This window comes from Mustela lutreola, chromosome 8 (assembly GCF_030435805.1).
Source record: "Mustela lutreola isolate mMusLut2 chromosome 8, mMusLut2.pri, whole genome shotgun sequence".
Lineage (NCBI taxonomy): Eukaryota > Metazoa > Chordata > Mammalia > Carnivora > Mustelidae > Mustela > Mustela lutreola.
In genome coordinates this window covers 19,718,290-19,741,587 of record NC_081297.1, presented here as the reverse complement: position 1 = coordinate 19,741,587, position 23,298 = coordinate 19,718,290, and the positions used below count along the sequence as shown (strand labels likewise).

The window sequence follows — 23,298 nt, the reverse complement described above, 5'->3', positions numbered from 1 at the left end:
TCATTCCGCCGCGAGAGGAAATGTGGGGAAGCGCCCTCCCTGCCCCCACCGCCTGCCTTCCTGCTTCCCTCCACCTCCGCTCCCCGACCCCGACCGTGCTTCCCAGACCCTTTGTTCTCGAGGTTGGGAGCTGCTGGGTGGGGGCTCCCCCGGGAAGAGGTCCCCCTGCGCCACTCGGAAGGAAAGGGTCTCTCGCCTCCCCCCCCACCCCACCCCACCCTCAGCCCTTCCCGGCTGAGTCCTCCTCGCCCGACCGCCCCTTCCTCCGCGTGCTAAAGCTTCCTTTCTGACCGGGTCTCCCCCAGCTCCCGAGCTCCCGCTCCCAGGCCTCCAGCGTCTGTTGACCCGCCTCCCTTCCCACTTCTCCGCCACCTCCGAGGTCTCTAGAAAGAGAGTGGGAGAGGCAGACACGAGGGGGAGGAGGAACCACGTCCCCTCCCGGGCGCGGAGAATCCCCAGGGAGCCTTTTAGGCCCCAACCTCTGGGACCCGCCGCAGAGGAAGGGGTTTCCCGGCGCCGCCGCAGGGCGAAGGGACAGCCCCAGCGGGGAGGCAGCCCGGCCGGCGCCCCCACAGCGTCGCCGGGAGCCCAGGGGCGCACCACCCCGCCTGCCCGAGCGCTGGGGCGAGGGCCCAGCGGTGAGCGGCCTCCCGGCCGGCCCCCGAGTCCCACAATTGGTAGGAAGGGGACACCGGAGTTCGTGGCCCTAGGGAGGCGAACTGCAAACGAACGCCCCCTTTTTCCCCTACCCACCCTCTCGGACGCCACCCGCGTCGCTTCGCCGCCGCGCGCGACCCCGAGGGCTCCCGCGATTGTATCTTCTTGAGTACAGTTACAATTGCGCTCCGCGTAATTTCTTACTTGGACCAAGGCGTCGCAAAAGCGAAGCGAGGGGACGGGGATGTGGGGGAACAGAAGCTGGGGCGAGAAAGTGAGCGGAGAGGCAGGAGGACGTGGCTGGGCGGCCTAGGAATGAACGGCCTCCCGGAGTCCCGAGTCCGAGTTGAGGCAGGACTGCCGGGGCAGGCCCACGCCCGGCCCCGGCAGCCGCAGCTCAGCGGCCGAGCGCGGCGCGCCCCAGGCTCTGGGAATGCGCCTTCTCCGAGTGCCATCTACGCACCCCGCACGCTCGCGACCGTGGAGGGGGCTCCGGAGGAGCCAGGGCACAAAGTAGGTGTCCCTTGACACACACCCCTCCCCCCAGAAGTGGACGCGGCCAGGGGCCGTCAGCTCCGGGCTTCCCGGAGTAGCCTCCAGCCTCTGGCGTGACCCTGGACCTCACTAGCTCTTCGAGAGCCGCGCCAGCAGTTCTCTCGGCAGCGGGTTCCCCGGGACACACCCCGTCCCCACCCCCGAGAGCTGGCGGCCAGCTCGGGATGCCAGGCGGCCAGGCGGGCGCCCTGCCAAATTCCGCGTTCCTCTCCAGGAGACAGGGAGTTGCGTCCCAGGCTCGGGAAAGCCCGCAGTTTGGGCTTGGGACTCGCTTGCAAAGCCCCCCAAGGCGCCAGGGACGTCTCTGCAGGTTGAATTCCTGCTCCGTATCACTTCAATTTTAATTAATCTTTTAAAACACCGCTGTCACGTCGCTTGCAGAAAATTAATCAAACCTGAATCCTTGTTGCATAGCAAGAATTTCGATCTGAGTCTTTTAAAAAGGACTTGACTTTGCAAAGTCACGTCTTTTACAGTTCCCTCATTCCCCCTTTAGCAAGGGAAATATTGCAAAAGTCAAGACATGTTTGTTTGGTTCTTTCTGTCTTCAAAATGAAACTTTGCTTATTTCTGGTCTTTATTTTCTGTCTTTGAACAAAAAATAACGAGATAAATTGCCTATCTCTGTTAATTCAAAATATAATTACTTTGAATGATCTTTGTTTAAGAGCCCAGATAAACTAAGATAATCTTAATTTTAATGTGACACGACCCCTATTTTTCCCTGTGAATAATGAGAATAAAGCAGTCATTAATTAATACCAAGATATCTCCATAGAAGATGGTATCTGGTCTCACTGAGACGCTGAAACATCAGTTGTATTAGTAATTGATACTGTGTAATTGAACATGAAGATAGTCGTCTATTTTTAACCTCAAAGCTCAGAGTTTATTTGGTGATTACTGAGCTCCTAATAATTAATTTTCGTTCCTTCTTGCTGCATAAATAATTTCTATGATTCCCAGTTCCCATGCAACACAGAGGATTCTCATTAAAATCTACCCCTCAAAATATAAGATGTGAAGCTATATTGTGCAGCAACCCTTTCTAGCCCATTACTTATAACATACATATGCTCAATTTTTATATCTTCCTGTTACATTCCCCTTTGCTGGAATTTGCCTACTAAAAAAAAATAGAATATAACTATAACATGTCCTTCTGTGTGGTATTGGTTCTGTGTGCTCTTGGTTCAATTTAATACATATTACTTAATTAAGATTTCCAGTCTTTCAAGTTCTGAGAATTGAGGATAAATTCCAATGAAGAATCAAAAAATTTTGTATAGTGAAGTTGCCATAGATTATACCCCATCTAACACAGCCCACAGTATCTCACACTTTTCTGTGGTTAAAAATAGACTTTACTCACACACATTCTGTTTCTCCAACCTGAATTGAAGATCTGCTCTCAACATTTTCCTGGGTTAAATTTACACGAGTTTCATCATTAAAACAAAAATCCCAAGAAATAGAGAAGTCTTCCAAATAATGGAAATTTAGACTCCACCTTTAAGATTTCTATTTACTTATCAGCATCAATTTGCTGATGATCCTCTTTTTACCTAGTGGAGGAGGATTATATTTTTCTCATACATCCAAAACGCTGTGTATATTCTGTGTATATTCTCTGAATATTCTTAGTGTCTACCTTACCAAACCCTTACACTTGACTTAATTGTCAGTGCTATTTCTAAAGTGATGAAAAGTATATCGGTTTTCCACTTTTATTTCCCCCTTTGAACAATTAAGACTTTAGGTCAATATATGATGGAGTAATTCTCTCCTCTTGGATTTTATATTTTCCCACTATAATTTAGACTGAAATGGGATTAAAACAGGATCTAGAGTTCTAATCTTGGTTGATGTTTTGGTGTATTCACCGTAATGAGTCCTATTCCCTGGGGTCATGAAGCTCCCAAATGTCAATCAAGCAAACTGATTCAGAAATGCCATTGTTCGACTCCCACGTCACTCGCCTTCCTCTCATTTTATTTAACAATACTGGAGTTCTCTGATCAGTCATTCGGAATATGAGGCATTATCTGGGGAAAATTCACAAAGTGTCTTGATCTTTCTTTGGGAGATACTGTTAAGGGGTTTCCGCAAAGCAGAGGGTGCTTGTTTATATTTCTGTCTTTGGACCGCAATAGGGATCGAAAGAACCAATGAATACCACTTGAAAGAAAAACATACCGTAAATCCGTCAAAAATTAATTCATCCAATTGAATGTTACATTTCTATTTTCGTGTTGGAAGCACCCAGACTTGTCACCGGAGGAGAAGTATGACCAGGTCTGAGTCTCGTTGACATGCCCTCACTTTCAACCCCGTCTATTTTACCCCATTTAGTAATACTAATGTATTTAGACTGCACTAGTTAACCAAGAATTTATTTGGGGGCGAGGTAGAACCAACCTTTGCCCGGAGAGCTCTACCCAGACCACTCAGACGCGTCCGGGAGTCTCCGCAACTCCCATTACCCATCCGCAGCCCTGGGGCATCTGTACTTAGGTCTCAGCTCCCGGACAGTCCCGAAAGCCAAAGACATTAAGTGTTGTTACTCGCTCCGAACAGCCCAAATTAATAATCAGCCTAACTCGTAAAGGCCTTGAGCCTTCATGCACAGTTCTCTGAAGGTTCCTAGTGCGGAGCCCGGCTCCTGCGAGGACTGCCTCGTAGAGAGGCCGGCGTGCAGGGCCGGTTTCATGGGAAAAGCTGTTGTTTGCATCTTTCACTTAGAGGGCCGTGGGGAAGGAGGCACGAACCGAACCAACCCTCCCGTTGTGGGTTCTCACACAGCAGCTCTGGCTCTGCTGCTTGACGTGCATGCATACTCCGGTGCTCGCGTTTGGGGCACACATCCCCAAACGCACCTACACTCGCGCCCCGCATGGTCTGGGCGCACACTTAGAGCCGAGGTGACCAGGAACGGCGGCGGAGGTGGCGACAGGGGGTGGAGCCGCTCTCCGATGGGACACGATCAATCACTTTAAAGTAAAGCGTTCAAAAGTTCCAAGCTCCCCTTTGGAGGGGAGAAGACAAGCTCCCCGGGGCCTGCTTCTCCCTGCAGCCCACGGGTTCCCAGCAGCCGCGCGAGGCCGGGGGAGCCCGGCCGCCCTTCGCAGGAGCGCCTTCCCGGGAACACCCGCTCCCGCCCGCGCAGCCGGGCCAGGTTTATAGAGCGAGCAGGCAGCAGCGGTTTGGCTCTTGCCGAGGAGCAGCTCTTCCGCCGCACAAACAGGATCCCGGCCCGCGAACCCCCCGGGCTTGCGCTTTTCCCTTTCTCAGCAAGCGGGAAAGGCCTGTACGGCGAGACCGGCGCAGCGCGGGCAGCCGGCCTGGCTGCACCCGGCCTCACCGAAACCCGAGCTCCCTGCGACCTGTTCTACAAGGAGGGGCGGGGGAGAGCGCCAGCAAGCTGTCCGGGAGGCCGGCCTTGCGAATTCCTCAGAAAAAAAAACCCTCTGGAAAACACCAAAACCTTTCAAAAGACCTGGCTCTGCCCCTCCTCCTGTTCTGTGGCCTTCCATCCTGTCAGTCCCCTCCTCACCACCCAGCCGGACCCTCACCTGCGACCTTGCCAAGGGCCTAGCCACCGCTTTTCTCTCCCACCCCCGCTTTTGAGCTCCATCCCTTCCCTGACCTTTCCAAGGCCTCGGCTAGGGTAGCCAGGGTGCTGCAGAGGAAATGAAATTGTTCTGGAGATTACAGTGGGGCTGTTGGCCAGAAGTACCCCCCCACATACACACACACTCTGTTTCTCAGGCTTCCATGTTAAGTGCAAACTTGTATTTCCCTTCACAAGAATAGACAAATTTTCTCGCTTATTTGCAGTTTTGCAAAGTTCTACACGCAGATCAGTGAACCTTAAGCGCCCTTTTTCAGGCCCACATTGTGGAGGTTTGTCAGGGTCCCTGGGCAGTGAGCGTAGTGACAGGTGAATCCAGCAGCCCCAGGGGAAGCCAGACCTAACCCCCAAGACTTACAACAGGGCAGGGGCCCAAAATCTCCCCAAGCAGCTTCATGCAACAGGTACCCTACAGCAAGGCAGGCTCTCAAGATCCCAGAGCTTAGGCTCTGGGTGCAGAACCTGCTCCCCAGTGACCCGAGACATAGTCCCCACAGCATCTCCCACCCCCCGCCCCCCTGTCAGGAAATTCCTTCTCTCCAAGTTACCCCTCAGTCACACAAGAATCTCTGCACCCTGAACCACCTGCCCAGACACAGCCAGACTTCACTTTGCCCTTGGCAGTCCCTCACAATGTAACTCCACTGATGCTTTCAACCTGCTTGTTCTTCCTGGTATGACTTGAGGAGAGAGACAAGCAGAAGAGGAAGAGGAAGACAAAAGTCAGGAAGATACAGAATGTAGGATAGAAGTCCAAAGTGTGTGTGTGTGGGGGGGGGGGGGTGCGTAGCAAAAACAGGGCAATTCCTTTCTTGTCCAAATCGCTGCTGAGCCTTTCCCACACTCAAGAAGAGAAATAACTGGGTTCCGTAACTCCAACTTCTCAAAGTAACTTTTTTGAGTGATATATTTTGCTCTCGGACTCATCTCTCTCCCCAGCCTGAAGAGAGGAAGGACATGTAGATTTAGGGAGACAAACAGCGTTATAGGGCAGAATGGCCTCCCTGTGGCCAGTCATCATTCCACAGAGAGCCCGGGAGTATCAGACTGCAAGAGCCTAAGTGCTCTGGTGCATAAGCAGCCGCAGCCTTAGCCATGCCCTGGTCAGCCCCCAGTTCCATTCAAAGGAAACAGGGAGGCTCAGGGTTCCATCTCCTGCCTCGAACATTCCCTGGTAAGATCTTCCCACAGAAATAAAGCTAGTCCCTAGGACCATGCTCCCAGTGGCAGCTAGTCGCGATAAGTGGTAACTAGGATGGGAGAAGACTGGAAAGACTGGAAGACTGATGGCAGAGAATGGAGGGGGCACTGGAGATGTATCCACATATGTTTCCCCTCGCCTAACTCTGAAATTCCTCTTCAGACCTTCCAGTCCATCCTCACCCAGCCTCCAGGCCAAAACAGGAATGGGCCTCTGGGTTATCAGAGAGTGGGGATGGGGGGGGGGGGGATCGTGCCCTTTCCAACCCCATGCTGGTACAGAAGGAAGGGCACAAGGGGTAGGGAGAGATCTGGCGGAGGGAAAGCAAGGCCTGAGCAGCAGCCACAACCCCCAGTCACTCTGAGGAACTCATCCTCATTAAAGAAATCCTTTGTATGATGCTGCATTTCTTTCCCAGATTTGTGGCCACCACACTGAAGGAGGAGGCAGCAGGGAGCGCATGCAGACATCCAGCAGTGTGTCCCTAGCAGCAGACTCTGTATCCCCAGTGTGAAGAGCCCAGGCCTTGCCCATTAGGCTGTGACTGAAAACAATCCCCCCCCTGCTCCAAGCTGCCTCTGCAGTAACTACCCCAAATCCCTGAGCAGATTCCTGGACTGAAAGAATCACAGTTCATAGCATGAATGTCCACGAGCTAGATCTGGGAGGGAAAAAAAAAAAAAGAACAGAAAATCCCACCCCATTCTGAAATGGCTCATGAGCAAATGTGAGGTATCGGGTATTGGGGCGTGTACAGATGACAGTTTCACACTTTTGGCCGAGGAATGACGCTGTACTAATATTTCTCCCCTACATAGCACCAAAGGCTGTTTTATGTCCTGCTATTGTGAATCCACTTTCTGTAAACCATATTGCGCATTTTCTGCCGGATTTTCATGAAACTAGAACTGTGCAAAAGCAAACTGCTTTGTCCTAGAGCTAATACAAAGACTAATACACAGCACAGAAGCAGCCCCTTCCAAGATGTACTCTTCTCTGACTTGGAAGGAAGGCTCCTAGAGTGACCCGCGATAATCGTGGTTGATATTTAATCCTCCTTAGTACAAAGGCCCATCTTTTCACTAAGCAGAAGCACCACTGTGCTATGACTAGCCTTTCGAGTTATATCCCAAACCGAGAGTCCAGACTTAGACTCCGGTTGTCTAGGCCTCTTCCAACCTGAACAAAAAGGATCTGAAGAAAATCACTTCTTTTTTTTCCTTCGTAACAAAGCATTCCTAATCACTTCAGCTTGTTGGTGTTGTTGGTGAATTTTTATTCCCGTGTCCACTTGGGGTATTGAAATCGATCACTGCAATATTTAATATATAACACTCCCGGGGTCATTGCTCTCCTAAGACCGAGCTCTCTCCCTCATGCCCTCACCTCAGCCGGTTTGCTACCCTCCCACTCCCATCTGTCCAGGCCCTCTGTTTTTCTGTCCACAGAACGCCTTTAATTCTCAGCCCAGCCCAGCAACTTCACGTGTATTTTGTTTTCTGGTATGGAAAGTACTGAAAGCTCTAGGCAGCAACTGCACTTAAAAGGGAAAATGAGGAGCTCAGTAGATTGGAGAAAATTAACCTGCCACAAACAACCTCATTAAAGAGCTGCCTACCAAGAGTTAAGAATTAATAGCAAAATGGATGGGGGGGAAAAAACCCCTTGAGTGAAGAGACCTTAAAACCGCTTTCCCTGAAAGGTGCATAATTTACAAGCTCAACCTAACATTCAGTTTTATTTCCCTTTCCTAGTGACCTGTCCCATAACCTTGTAATCCACTGTGGGGGTGTTCTTCTCTTTGGTCCCTTTCTTCTTTTTACACACCCATAGGTTTGCAAGTCCAAATACTTTCAGATATTTTTGGTTCAAAAAATGCATCTAAATTGTTTGGGGCCTTTTAATTTAGAAAGACACTTTAAGAGACTTCTGGAATACCCTCTGGGAATTGTTAGATGATTTGAAGAGTGCCCTTAAAAGAATTGTGTTTGGATAAGAGGGGTGTGGGGGAATCATGCAGAAAGAAGCATGAAAAACCAGAGTGAGGACATTTTGTAGATATAGTGTTTCTGATGGTGCTGTGCTTTATTTTGTACATGAAGTTCAAATTTAAGTAAAGCCCATGTATATGGGCTGCAAGTTGCTTTTCTAATGTTTTATTGGGCATTGTATTCCATATTGGCATTTTATATGCATAATCTCATTTCAATGCAGAGCTGCATACTAAATCCTGGGGCAAGCAGATGAGAATGCAGTATGGATATTACACTCAATTTCATTGGCTTCAATGAGACTTTGCACATCGCGATTTCCATTGTAATGGCTTATCTTTGGCTAGAATTTTACACATTGACATGCTATTCCTTTGGCCAGAAACCTGAATGAAGAAACTGTGTCAATGGAACAACCATAATGATTCCATTCACATTACAGCAGGTAACAGGGATCAATGGTTCTAAGATTATTTATAAAAGATTTCCTGTGTGTTTTTTTTTTCCTTAGTTATTTTTGCACTTTTTTCCTTGAAGGAAATCACATTTAAAATCAACATTATACACTAAAGTATTGGTTCAAAACATTAAGAGATAGGAAATTCATAATGGGTTGCTTTAATTCATCTAGAAATCTTCCCTTGTGTCAGAATATTGTATGTGGTCTACATGTTATGTAGGATCAGATCCTATTTGGATAAACCAGCTAGAGATTGATACAAAGGACAAGATTTTAGAAGTGCTGGCAACCTCCCTAAATCTACAAATTAGTTGTATTTTCCTTCTATTTAATTTATACAGAATAAGTTCTATATTCCTCCCATTTAATAGTAACATTAAATTACAAACGGCAGGCTGAAATTGTGTAAAGTAATATAAAATTTTGATATTTTAGGGGAAACAGATGTTTCTGAGGTCATTTTTCTATAGAAGATGGGAGGAGTGTATAACTAATTTCCTAATTGACTTTTAAATTTACAATACATAAAGATGTAAAAAGATTTTTAAAAAACACAAAGATTTAAATATTTTTATTTTCTTAAAATGACATAAGCAGCAAAAACAATTGGACAATCCAAATGTTAACCAAGTTCTACTTAAAAATGTTCCTCATTGGGGGGGGGGGGGAGTACTACCTCTCTTTATAAATTCAGATGAGAAACATTCTGCTGGGAGTGATGTACACCATTTTAGTTCTCAATCATATATGTTTAAGGTTGTTCTTTTTAAAAATATTTTATTATTAACAGAAAATATAAAAATTGGCTTTCTGAAGACCAATTTGCCACGTGATGTATAACACTTGGAACAAAATTAAGAGCATCTCTGTATTTGCATCTGGCAATGTACTACACGTTAGAACCATAGCCATGTGTTTATGGAGTTAAGCTCTCCTGGTCTTGAGATATATACTCCCCCTTTTTTTTATGGTCTAACAGGAATAGCTCAGCACATTCAGGACAAGAGGCTGGAAAGCGCTGGTCTCTCACCCAGCAAGGAAGCTCAGGGTCACTGCAGGCTCCCACACTGCCTCTATCAGCATTGGTTTAAGGCCAGATCTTACCCTCCTTCTGCCTCTGGAGAAAGTATTGGTAACTTTTGGGTACAAGGGTGAGGTGGGAGGTGGGGGAGAAAAAGAACAGCTGAGAAGTTGGGAGAAGAGAAAAAAGAGAAGATAAAGGGAAAAGGTAAATAAACCTGGTCAGGGCCATTTCAACTCTATCAGGCAGGTTTTACTTTTAATGGAAGTAATATCCAGGCGTTTGAAAGCTTAACCATCCACCGGTCTGCCTATTTGGGTCCAAAGTAGAGGCAGGAAACTAGTCTTTCGCATTTGCCCCCATGGACAATCCGGGTGTTCATTTGAATGGAAGGGGAAAAAGAGACTGGGTGAGAGACATGGGGGAAAATGAATGTAAAATGTGCCTTTATTCCTGAGAGTTCCAAGAACCTAGGTCCTTTGCAGTTATTTCAGAGATGGAAAGCCCTACCTACTGACCAAGGAGTGGCTTTACGATCTCTTAAAGGTTAGTGTTGTTTCTAACTCTCACAGGAAAGAAGGAAGGCTGTTGCCTAACCTTAGTGCAGTCTCTCTTCTATCCTGTTTTTCCTCTCTATTGCTCATCACTTATCACAAGTATTGTGTTGTTCCTGGAGCTGGCTTACACTGATTTGAAAGAGGGCAAGCAATAACAATGGAAATTATATTCCAATTTTGGTATCCAACATGTGCTTGTCCAATAGCCCAGTCTCCAGGAGACCTGAGTTTGTCTATTTGTTTGTTTGTTTGTTTGTTTTGATATCTTGGAGAAGAGGGCAGGCAGCAGTTTCCCTTTTGTTTCTCTCTGTATCCTTCTGAGCATCCTGGCCAGGGAGGGCCCTTGCAGACCTATGAGCAGTTGCTCTCTGCTAGACTGGCAATATTTTAGGGTCTAAGTCTATTGACTGCTAAGCCTCTTCCATCCAAAAGGGTCAAACACAGACATATTGATGGCACTGATTAGATGAATAACCGGATCTTACTGGAGAGCCTTTAGGCTGCCTGCCACTCTCTCTCTCTCCACCTCCTTCTGTCTTGCTCTAGTCTCTCAAGTAAAAGAGAACCCCAACAGCAGGAGCTAAGGAATAGGGATACCCTAGCATCCTAAGTACTTGGCCTGTTTCTCCTGTAGATGTTTTCAGACTACCTGGACACACACACACACACACACATCTGCTGGCAGCAGCCTCTCCTAATTCTTTTTTTTGAAATCTCTCTCCCTCCACCTCTCTGGCCTTACGGTCCCTTGCAAGGGGACAACTACTGCCCTTCCCCCAGTTAGACACCAATCAGCCCGGCAGCCATGGCGGCAGCCGCTGAAGAATAGAGAGCTCGCTGTGCCAAACGGCTCCGCTCTGGGCGAAGAAGTGGTGCGAGTCAAGTAGTGGCCCAGGAAAGGGCTGCTCCCAACCAGCAAAACATTTACACAACTGGGCAAAGGTTTTCCGTGCACCCACTCTGGCAATTTTAGGTGCTGCTGCTAGGTCCTAGAAAGGGGGGGGGGGGCGGTGAGGAATGGCAGTCAGCAGTGCAAGTATGAGAGGAGCCCCGCATGGAAGCCATTGACTGGGGTTTAATTCCACACTTTTTGGGGTCATGTTTTTCCAAACAAACTGGAGTGATCTTTAGGGGAAGCCAAATACACATGATGAAAACATCCTGTTTTGAGAAGCAGGAACGGTGGAACCACAGTGACTGCCCACCAGTGCATCAACCAGTCAGGAAAGGGGCTTGGGAGCCCAAGGCTTGAATTTGGTGAATTCGTGCAATTTGGAGCTTTTCGACTTAGTATTGATCCCTAAACTCAATTTTGAAAACAGCCTCCATCTCAGAAGTATGGGTTGTGTTATCCCAGTATTTGCACGCATCGATTGGGCTAAAATAAAATGCATCAAACGCGCCTCAAAGAAGGAAGAGGCAGGGACAATCACAAGAGGAATAGCAGAAAGTGCATAGTTAATATGGGTTGTACGCGAATCCGCGAAACAAGTGCTTTAAACCCAGGGGGATTTCACGTAATAGCTAATTTGGTGAGAAAGCGAGTGTGCGCAAGCGGAGGGCCATCTTAGAAGGCCAGGAAGATGGGGAAGATACAGGTTTTTCTGACCGGAATTAACATTTCCTTGTGATTTGCATTTGCTAATGTCCAAACCCTTACGTACAGTCCACCTAACCCAGGCTTCCCCCTTCCCCTCTCCTCCCACCCCCCAACGTAGGCTCACGAAGAAATTCTCATCCCTCTCGCTGCACTGCCACAGCTCAAAGACTGCGGAGACTCTGCTGCTGCTTTTCCCCGATCCACCGGGTCTAAAGTCCTGGGAAGGCGGCGAGGCCGAGCCCGGGGAGGCGCTCTCCGTCCGCCCTCTCCAGGCCTGCTGGACCTGGCGGGGGCCTCGCCTCAAAGTTAATCAAACGAACCCAGCGCCTGCCTGGTTTTGCCATACCCTTCCTGGGTCCCCACTGATTGGGAAGAGAACTGGAGAAGATGGGAAACGGAGATAAGAATATCTTATCCCAGACTGAAGAAGAAATCCTTTTCCTTGACACACACACACACACACACACACACACACACACACACACATATGCACACTCCAGTCTTCTGAGTCCATTTCAGGTGAGAGAGAGAGAGAGAGAAAGGGAAAAAGAGAGAGAGAAAGATCGCGCGTGAGGGAGAAAGGAAGAAAGAGAGGGGGAAGAAAGAGGGAGAGAGACAGCTTTTAAAACAAAAGACAGGCGCAGGCAGGGGTCTGGAGCTCCCCTTCGGGGGGCTGCTCGGCCCGGAGCCCCTCCAGTCCCCCCGACCCGGCCGCTTCGGTCGTTCGGCAGACTTGACCAAACCGGCCTGAGCCCGCGCTCCATGCGGCTGCAGAACTGGAGACAATGCCCAAGCCCCTGTTCCCACCCCAGCGCGGCGAGAGCCGGCGCCCCGGCAGGCCGGCCGGTGGCCGAGGCTGTGGGACCGAAGAGGGGCGCCGGGCCCCGCTCCGCCTCCCCGCGGCCCTCGCCGCCTGGGTCGCCCTGGCGCTCGCGATTCTCCTCGTCCCACTTAGCAAGCTGCTCTTGGGGGCCCGCGAGTTCCAAACACGCCTTCTCATTAATTAAAGCCGGGAAACCCTCGCCACTTTCTTCCCAGGCCGAGTCACCGTCTCCAGAGGTCGCCCGGGCGCTCTCCGCCCGCGTCCGCTTCCGCGCTGGGCCTCGGAGGCCGAGCGGCCATTTACTGCCCTCTGATTGCGCCGAGGACCAGGTTAGCTCATAAAGCCTTTCACACTCAACAATGGGGATTTTCTCAACAATTAACAAGAAACAACATAATAAAGCCATTTACAAAGACCTTGCTATTTACTATAAATTAGGCACTCTTTAAGAGACCAGTGCGTAATTTCACACACTTTACAACTGGGGCTGCATTTTAAACACCCGGGAAAACAAGCTTGTTGCACTTTCCTGTGACCTATCTGCGGAGCACCTCTGCTTCCCCTCTTCCTCTAGGAGCAGCTTTGTTTGCACTGCTGCACTCCAACCTCCCCAACCAAGGGTGGTTTTCCAGGTCACTGTCTCACGTTTCCCGTTTCCAGGTCATCATTCCACTTTCAGAGGCGCTGGGCGGTTCCAAGGACAGGAACCACGGCGCCAAAGAAAGCAAGCCTTGCCCCATCCCATTTGCCCCCTCGTCGGGAGTTCTGCTGGGCCCTCGCCTGCGCACCCGAGCCCTCCCCAGACTCCCGGCCGCAGGTCTTGGGCCACTTCCCAGAAGGCGTTCACAGCCATGCTGGCTGGCCCAGTGTGAAGCCTCATCTCTTTGCCACTTGCGTTTCACACGCGCATTTTGGAGATCTTGGCCAGCCCTCCGCCCAAAGCAAAAAACCTGGGCCCCATTTGCCTGGGACAGAGAGATGTGGCCTGGGCGAGAAGGTGGGAAATGGCTAGGCAGTGTGTGCGTGTGCCGGGGTGGGAGATGACTTCACAACACACAAAAGGAGCGCAAAGTGAGAGGAGGCGGTCTAGCCCCCGAGGACCGGCCGCGCGCCCTGTCGCCCCTGCTCCCGGTGGGCCTGTCCTAGAGGCCACTAGGACATGAGGCTGCGTGGAGAGGAGCTGGGGGCCGTGCGCACAGGGGTACGGACTCTTACGCCCCGGGGAGCCAGGAGGTGACAAATTCAGAGGAGAGCAATATCTGGGCGGGGAAGAAAGTCACAAAGAAATTTGTTTGCCACCATGCAAAATGGCGGCATTTAAACATCTTTCTGGTGCTGGTGGCCCAGGCCAGAGAGCTAAGAGCTGCCCTGGGTCATCACGGTGGCCAGAGTTTGGCACTTAGGAGGAAAACGAGGGGGAAAGGGACCCCAAAACCTCTTCGTCCCCCTTCCCCGGGGCGGGCCCTTCGCTGGTTAGGCGGTTCCCTGCCTTCCCTCCCAGCCCGCCAGTCCCAAGCCCCGCGCCAGCAGCCCCTGGACACTGACCCCTGTTTACAAACACAGCCCGGGGGCGGGGTGGGGCGGCCGGAATGCAGGCTGGCGGGGTGGGGGAAGGCAGCTCGCTCCGGAGGACGCCACCAGCAGAGAGGAACGAGGAGTTGGTGCGAGAGAGCGGGCCCGGCAGCTGGAAAGGACTGAACGCCTTGTTTTTGAAACTGTCAATTCCCTCAACCCCTATTGTGAGGGCTTCATGCAAAACATCTCAGGCCTTTTAAAGTAGGAGCTTGTGAGGCCGCCACAGTTTGAAAAGGAGCGAGAGAAGAGCGGGGGCCTAGGGCATGGGCAAAGAATGATAGCTGAGCCCCCTCCTCTTTTTTTTTTTTTTTTTTCAAAAGAGGGCCTGCCAAACAGGTAAAATGCAGCCCTCCCCCAACCTCCTGCATCTGCCCTCTGTCCCTACCCCCCAGGCTACTTTGCAAAAGTGCCCTTTGGCCTAGGGAGCAAACCAAAACCAAAGCTAGCATTAAAAATAGTTCTTTCTTCGAGGGAAGGGGAAAGTCCTGGTGAAGACCTGGGTGACTAGGGGGACTCCCTAAGGTGGATGCCTTGTTCCTCCTTGTCAATTTCCTAAGGTCAGTTGATGGGGAGCCTTTAATTTTTTCTCCCTAGTTTGGCTCTAAGAAACTCCCATTTCACATCCTTTATCATCAGGAAGTTATTTTCAAGGTGAAGCAAAACTCACCACATTTTCTATCTTTTGTAGATACGGATGCTTTATTTTTTTAAATGTGAGGGTTTTGTTTTTGCTTTTTACTATGGAGGATTTTTTGTTTTTGTTTTCTCTGAAAGAAAAATAACGCTTTTAGCAATTAGTCTATAGCTTTTCCTGCATTCAAACAAAACTATCATTCTCATATCAAGCAGAAACTTCCAATTCTTGTGACCGGAACTTTGAAAAATTTCTAGACCATTGAAAGTCACCCAGACACAGATAAAGATAAAACCCCCACACCAGCCCATCTAGTTTGTGTTATTGCTGTTTAGTGGTGGCTCCTTGTTGTTGATTTTAAAATAAACAACCATTATTGAGATTACTGCACTGTAATCAAGTAAGCCAGTAGAAAAGAACACCCACTTTAAAAAGTAAATAGTTGAAAAAAGAGCAAGCTGCATTTTCTAAGAAGGCAGATAACCTGACTATGGAAGACAGAAGACACACATCTCTTTAAAAAAATAATTAAATCTTCATTTCAGTGTCTTATCAGGAAACTATTTTTACAGGAGACCAAAATAAGCTTGTTTCCCCCAAAAAGTCAGAGAAGGGGCCCTTTCTTGTATTTTTCTTCTGTTTGTGAGTGTTGAGCTTTAGACATAGGACTAAGTGACTCTGGAAACATGTAGTGCCTTTAAAAAAAAAAAATGCAATCACCTGAAAACATTTCAATGTAAAAATGCAATCTATCAATGGAGGTAACTTTGTTTTTCTCTCAATAAGGCTTAACTTTTTCAACAAATGGGACATTTATAGCATCTTAGAAAATCTGGATGTTGTCATTAATCATAAAACAACCAAAATGAAATAAACTACCGAGAATAATTCCTGCAGCAGAATGGGAAAACAGCTAAGGGACTACCAGAAATTGAAAGAATACCTTGTGTTTGTAAGTTACTGAATACTATTTGGTACACTCTCCTAACAGAAGCCCCAACTCAGGTTTTGCTGTGGTTGGCTGGCTTGTTGTAGTACTGTGGGGTGAAATTTGTGTTGACTATTTAATTTCTTTCCTTTTGATGGTATCACTCTGGAATGCCTCGGCCTCCATGCTGCTCATTCTCCAGCTCCTATAAACTGAAACTATTGATTCTCTGAGGGCTGGAGACCAAGTGTCAAAGCTAGAAGCCGATATTTTATGTCAGAAATTCCATAGGGTATATTTGTTTTAAATTGTGCTTATTCCATCTAGCAGTCCTCCCACACCCAAGATCTGTAGGCTTCAAATATATTCTCAATTTATAATATAGGAACAGTGATTCCATAGTCAGTAAGAAAAGTACTAGCCTAAATGTAGTAGTCATCATACTTTGAACTCTCTTGACTTAGCAGTAATTAAAGAACAGAAATTACAGACTGCCAGTGTGTGCATGTCACACTTTTTTACAGATTGATTTTGCAGGACAAATCACTGCACCCAAATTCTGGATGGCCTTCCAAAGAGGAAAGAACCCAGACTGAGAAACCAATTGTTCAGCTTTCTGGGGGCTTTATCTGTAACTTGTACTGGTCTTTGGAATTATACACAAACATGAATTCAAGGATAACATCCCCCAATTTTTGCTTTGCCCATATCTATCATCCCAATAAAAAAGGATCCAGTGAACTTACATCTGGTAACATTCAAGAAGGAAAGGAAGGGAGGCAGTTCAAAGCATCTGTTTACTCCATCCAAATGTATTTGGATGCAGGTATTCTCAGCCTCTGTCCTTTAGAGTAAGAGTAAAACCACAGAGCATATACAGCAATTAGAGCTGAGACCATCCAGATCTATCTGAAACATTTATAGACAAAATAAAATTTTCAAAGGGAGTAGGAATTAGAAGGTTAAGGGCAGAAAAGAAAAAAAAAAAAAAGACTGAATTTCCATGAATAATAGTGACTAAATTCACACAGTAAACATCTCATTGATGTTTTGTTTTGTTTTATGACTTATGATCTATAGATGCAACTTCTTAGGTTTAACATGGCAAAGATCTGAAATACATAATTAATTGGACAGACTAAGGGAGGTGGACCCAAAATGACCAGATTTAACTTTCATTAAAATAGCAATTGATCTCTGCTTCACTGCCTAAAACCTGAAACTTTTTGCACTTGGTTTGTAACAAGTTTGTAAAGTTTTGTTGTTATTTAGAAAGAAATCCAGTGTTTTGCATGGAACCTGACTGGCCTCATCACATGGTATTACAACAAAACACTACACCCAATAAATGCATTTCTTTCAGGCAAAAACATTACAAATGAAAGTGTCAACAAAACCATTCATTCCTGTTAACCGTTCTTCAATCTGGAATAAGTAGAAATGTATGGAACCAGGAATTTTAAACAGTGTTTTTAATTGAAAATAAAGCTAAAGCATGCTTTTCAACAGTGCAAATTTCCATAATTTTGATTTACTGCTTCCATCATCACAACATAGTACACCAGCATGGCCCTTACCAAGGGCTAGACCCTATCCATTTGCATGTTGAACTACTTTGATTTTAAGTGCAAATATAGATAGTCACCTCTGATTGTCACTTGCAGTAGAAACTCTCCTGCTTTATTCACAGGATGGTCTAAAAACAGAAGTTTAGAGAGATGCAGAAAAAGTAAAAGGTAATAAGACCCTAGTGCCTGAGTTCTGGTACCAAAGAGCCCTGAAAGAACTGCAATTTTTCATTTGGGATATTCCTATAACTCTGACCCATTTTACTTTTCTTGGTTGTATTTACTGCTTTGTCACTATGAAGAGTCAGACCATAAAATATCCTGCTATTAAGAGAACTACTTTAATTGTTTTGCAAGTTTGAGGAGTCAAACTTGAGGAGTCAGACCACAAGGCAAGCAGGATAATAGTGAGTAAGAGTCAACTTATTTAAAACCTTTGGGTGAGAACACAAAAAGGACTTTTCCAGTTGCAAGGAGGAGTTGTAAAGTAAAATCACACCCTTTGCCAAAAAAAAAAAAAAAAAAAAGGCAATTTCGTATTTATTTGCTCAGTATATCTGAGGCAGCTTTTACCAGCATTCAAGGAGGACTCCCCAATCTTTCCACTCAAAAACAGAAAGGAAGGAAGGAAGGAAGGAAGAAGGAAGGAAGGAAATTAAGTGCAACTACTCTTGGAGAAGGAATGAGGGGAGGAAAAGATACCCCACAAACAAGAGCTCCAGAAAAGAACATTTTGGGCTCATGGAAACTTCTTTCTACCTCACTGTGTAACCATGTAACCTAACAAACTTTCACTGAATTAACAGTTACACTTTCAGGTCTGAAATCTAGTGCATAAACTTAATGGCTCATTGTAATATTTATTATTCAACCTTTTGACATTTATTTGTAGCAGTTGAATTGAGGTACCGGGTGCATTATTAGCATTGAAACAGTAAAGTGTTCCAGCTCTACCTTAATAACTGAGTTTTACTTGAGTCTTTAGCCTGAAGTAGTCTGTGGAATGTAAACCAACCCTTCTCCCACCCCGCCCCCACCCTACTCCAAAAAAAAAAAAAAAAAAAAAAAACCCGCAATGGGAAAAAAGTAATCCGATTTCTGTCTTCAAAATGCGATAAACCAGGGCTCCAAAAGGGGTGTAACACATTAATGGACTTGTACAAACCATCCTGTGCAGTTTACAACAAAAGGAAGGTAATAGGGTTCAAGAAAATATCTTCCAAAACACTTTTATGAATTAAATTTCCTGAATTTGTGACTAGGTGGAAGAGGTATTGCAGAACCGCCCAGCTGCCATTTCCATATAGGATGGGCCTTGTGAGGAGGTTGGGAATCCTTAGTAGTGTTTAAGGAATACGCCGGCCACAAATCCCCATCTTTCCCAATAATGAGTGATGGTGGACAAGGAAAATTTGCCATGAAATTAAATGGCCTTTTCACTGCTGATGCTACATTGCTGGCTACCTTTTTGCGTCTGTTTATAACTGTAAAATCATCCAGTGTTCCTTCATGTGTCTCAGTTTTACCTGTAGGACGAGGACTTCTAGCTGATTTCAAATTTGGTTTGACTGGAGGTGTCTGAAGTACAGGTCGCTTTCCCAGTACTAGTGTCCGGTAATTTTTTCTCACCCTGGCACCAAATTTATATTCCCCATCCTCAGGTTTTGGAGAACCTAAAGTGCATGAAAGGCCCTGACTCTGAGCCAGTGGGTTTAAGGAAGGAGTTTCTTTTTCAGGGCATGCAAAACCTTCTTCCTTGGCTGTGGTGAACAAGGCGTTCTCTTCCTTACTTTCAGTCACACTGTAAAACTCACCCTTTGTATCATTGCACTCGCACTTAAGCTTATTTGTAATAAGGTCAGGTTCATAGTCTTCATTAGCACTACTGTCTTCTACTTTGATTTTAATATTGTGCAGAAATGGCAAGGTCTTGTCTCCTGTGTTAGTGCAGGGAGTCTCAGTTTTAGTTGCTGCTGCTGCATCCACCTCAGAATCAGTGTGTGAAGAGGACAAATCCGTAGCAAATTCAGCACAATGAGGGATTTTGGAATCTTTTTCTGAATTTGCCGCTGCTCGCGAAGAATCATTATTTAAGAACCTAGCAGCTATTGTGTTGTTATCTGCACAGTGTGTAGTAGGACTTGCTTGTAGGCATTTCCTCGCCTCTCGGAGTATTCTTTGTTGTGGAAATGCATTGTTTGTCTTTGGGCTAGGTGAAGAGGCCCCCTCCGCCAGGCAGTTAATTGTCAGGTCAGTTCTCTTTACAGTACTGGAAATTTCAGAGTGTGGGAATGTAATCTCAGATACCCTATCGTTCCTTATCTCTGTGAAACAACTCCCCAGGCTGGCGGGGCAGTACACCGGAGACGCTTTGGGGGCCCAGCTCTGCAGATTCCACTCCTCCGGCGACTCCGCTTTGACACTACTCTTGAGGTCGGGAAGTCTGCCGGCATCCTCGAAAGCAGCGGGTTTGGTTGCAGCGGCGGCGGAGGCCAGATGGTACAAGAAGTTGGCCTGCGCCTGCACGCTGGGAGGCTTGCAGAAGCTGGTGCGTCTGAAACGGATACTCTGCACGGACACTTGGCTGGAGCCGGAGCTGGAGTCCGACTCCGTGGACGAGTCCTCCTCCTCCGAGCTGACTTCGCTGGAATCCGAGGCCCCGCTACCCCCCTCTTCCTCCTCTTCCTCCTCCTCTTCCTCCTCCTCCTCCTCTTCTCCCTCCTCCTCCTCCTCCTCCGAGGACACCGAGTTGCTGGAGCTGGACAAACTGGAGCCAAAATCTGAGTCGTTGGCTGCATGGTCCGAGTAGGAGCTGGACTCCGAGTCGCTGCTACAGCTCTCGGGAAAGCTGCCGAGATGGGGCTGAGGCCGGTGGTGATGTGGGGGGTGGTGGTTCGGCGGCGGCTGCTGGGCCCGGTGGTGGTGATGGTGGTGGTGATGGTGGTGGTGGTGGTGGTGGTGGGGAGGCGTGCAGAAGCCGTTAACCAGATGAAACCTCTCCAGGCAAGTGGCCCCGGCGGCCGCCGCCGCCGCCGCTGCCGCCGCCGCCGCCGCCGCCTTGGCTTTGTAGGACCTGGGCAGCAGGAGCAGGCGGCGGGTGCCGGCGTGGGGCGCGAGCAGGCAGTCCTTGGCGCCCCCGCGCTTGCGCTTGCACCGGTAGGTCAGGCTCACCGGGCCTCCAGCGCCCGCCGCCGCCTTGGGCTCGGGCCCGGCCGCCGACGCCTGGTAGTAGGCTGCGGCGGCGGCGGCGGCGGCGGCAGCCGCGGCGGCGGCGGCGGCGGCAGCCGGGTGCTTGCTGCAGAGCAGGCTCCGAAAATAAGCAGGGTCCGAGTGGAAAGCAACGTAGTTTCCCTGGAGCGGGGCAGTTTCATAGTTTAGAGGGGGTTTGCAAGGCGAACGCACGATTTCCGGATAGTGCGAGCCCGGGTATTTGCTAAAAATCTGAGGTAGATGGGCGGCGGGGCGCGCGGCGGCGGCGCCCGGGCGCGGGGACTGCGCGCTGATTGGCAGGGGCCGCGCGGCTCCGCTCAGGCCCCGCCAAAGTTGGTGCTTGTCCTTCCAAAAACCCGGGCGGGGGCTGGCGGCGGCGGCGGCGCGCTCTGGTGGCGGCGCCTTTGTGGCCAGGGCCCGGCCGACCCTCCTGCGCTTGGTCTTGAGGACGCGCTCGGTTTTGCAGGAGGTGTAGAGCGCTTCCACGTCTTCCCGAGAGATGAGCGTGCATTTGGCGGCGTGGAAGGCGATGCTGTTGATTGCCTTGAGTTTCCGCAACTCCTCCAGATCGCAGTGGTGCTTTTTCACTTTCAAATGATCCATGCGCTTGTGCACGGTCGTCCTCGGGATGTTTTTCAGCAGATCCGTGAAGACTTGGGAGAGGGCAAACATTTGCTTTCCTTTAATGATGAGGTAGCCGAGCCTCACGCCATCCACCTCTTCAAAACCTGACTTCAGGTCTCCCATCTCGGGCACTAAATGATCCCCACCATTTGCAGTAAATATATACGTGACGCATACATACACATGTATGTATGTTAATCCTCCACCAGATGCTGCGTGTGTCTCAAGGCATCCTGCTAATAAAATAACAAAGACTGTTATTCCCGGCGAAGGGAGTGCCAAACTCTAGGCGAAATTATTGGAAAAAAAAAAAAAAAACACAAAACAAAACATGAAATTACACTGACTTGATTCTTGCTTTTTTTTTTGGTTTTCGTATTTTTTTAAAAAGAGGGAAAAAACCATCCGGTTTCTGATCTGCCAGTGTATTGGTCTAAGTCCCCGATGCAGATCAGTACCTGGGCCCCTCTATTCCTTCCTTCTCCATTGGAGCACTATGATAATGGAATGTGAAGGGAGAAAGAGAAAAGAAATGCAGCTGCTATTCCCGCCGCTGCTTTAGCTACAAATAAAATGACAGAGTGAAGTGAGCTCGTCCGGAGACACCTTCATCAATTAATTCCCCTAAAGCCAGCGCTGATTGGACACTCCTGACAGGTGATGCAATAAAAATTGATATTCCACCCCTTCCCCCCAAAATCTCCCACTAATTAGCATACCCTTATACTGCCACCTCCCCTCCCAAAGTAAATAATACAGTCGGTATATAAATCTTTCCATTAAACTATCGGAGCTCAGAAACAGCCTGACTCACAGACTTCATCTGAACCAGTGTGTGTACGCTTAAAAAAAAAAAAAAAAAAATCCCTGTATACTCGCCTTTAAAGGAATATTGCCTATTTTTTCTTTATTTGCATTTTACCGCTGCAGCTATTATCATTTCAAAGAAAAGCATTTTAAAAACATTATCAAGCCGAAATAGACATACCCCACCCCCTTTTCCTTTGGAAAATGGAGCTTAAGCGAAAATGTGCAGAATAGCCTGGTATTTCCCTTATGGGAGTGGAGAAGGAGACCGGCTGGGAGCTCCAAAGTTAAACCCGCGCAGTGAACCACCCCAGTAGACTTACGTTTTGGATTTCTCTCGATTTTCCTTTTTTTTTTTCCCCCCTGAAATGCCTTTTACAACCAGAAACAAAGTTATTTGACCAAGGAAGCAGTTCAAGGCTCCAGCTCCGAAACACTGTAACAATTCAACTGGATTTTGGTTCTCTGCTGGGGGGTGGGGTGGGGAGGAGGTAGTTTCACGTCAGACCCATAACAAAGCATAGATAAGCCAGAAATGTGTACACTTTTCACAATTAACCAGGCTGGATTGGAGGCGGGATCGTCCTAGAGTCCCCAGCACAGTCTTTGCCAGGGTCCTGTTCACGACAGGTCAGAATTCCAGGGAGCAGATTGTTTCTGCAGCAAAGAAAAGAAAATGTAAAACGCCCAAGGTGCTTCCAGAGGTTTTACGTAATAACGATGAAAAGAAAGTGCTGATGTACGACGCAGACTATTTCAGTGGTCTATGATGCTTTCGGTTGGTAGTTTAAATGAATCTTCCACAACTCTCGTTTTTTCCATGAAAGCCAAGCATCTGCTTTAGAAAAAAAAATCACTTTGGATGAATATCAATGTTGTTTAACCTCTTCTTAGTCAAGTTAAAGCATATTTTGGTGTCATTTCCAAGGATATCCAAAATATTGCCAAATGAGAGCAATGGTCTTCCCAGCTGCATTATCAGGATCCCAAGGTGGCTTGTTGGCTCCTTTGCAAAATTCGGCAAAATCTTTTTAACAGTTCGGTGTTTGCAACTACAGCATAAATGCAACCCAGGCATTTATATATTTCCTTGTTCCTCCAAAAATAGACACATCCGTGTGGTTAAAAGAATAAACGGATATTTCTGAGCCTGCAAGAAAAGAATTGTACAATAATTTCTTCCTTCCCATTCAAAAGTTCCAGTTTCCCCTGCTCTGGTCTGGCTAGCACAGGCAGGTATGTCTCAAAAGGAAAAAAAAAAAAAAAAAAAAAGAAAGAAAGGAAAACAGAGGAATCAGACATACAAAAAGGTAGTTTGCATGAAATCTCAGCCATAGTTCCCCACCCCCACCCTCATCTCCCTAGTAATTTCCCAGGAATTTTGAAGAGAATTGGGAATTTCAAGAAGTGCATCCGGAAATTAAGGAAGTCTATTTAAGAGAGTCTGTAACTCAGA

At 47.8% G+C, this 23,298-nt stretch overlaps 1 protein-coding gene across 1 annotated transcript; it reads right to left on the bottom strand.

Annotated features, from left to right (window-relative positions):
* Positions 1-18,276: 18,276 nt before the first annotated feature.
* SKIDA1 (SKI/DACH domain containing 1) lies at positions 18,277-23,060 on the bottom strand. The gene is made up of 2 exons (XM_059183978.1): positions 22,166-23,060; positions 18,277-21,271 (listed from the first exon to the last, which is right to left on the bottom strand). The coding sequence occupies exon 2, from the start codon at positions 21,156-21,158 to the stop codon at positions 18,432-18,434; it is 2,727 nt and encodes a 908-aa protein (XP_059039961.1). The 5' UTR covers positions 21,159-21,271; positions 22,166-23,060; the 3' UTR covers positions 18,277-18,431.
* Between the last annotated feature and the right edge of the window lie 238 nt (positions 23,061-23,298).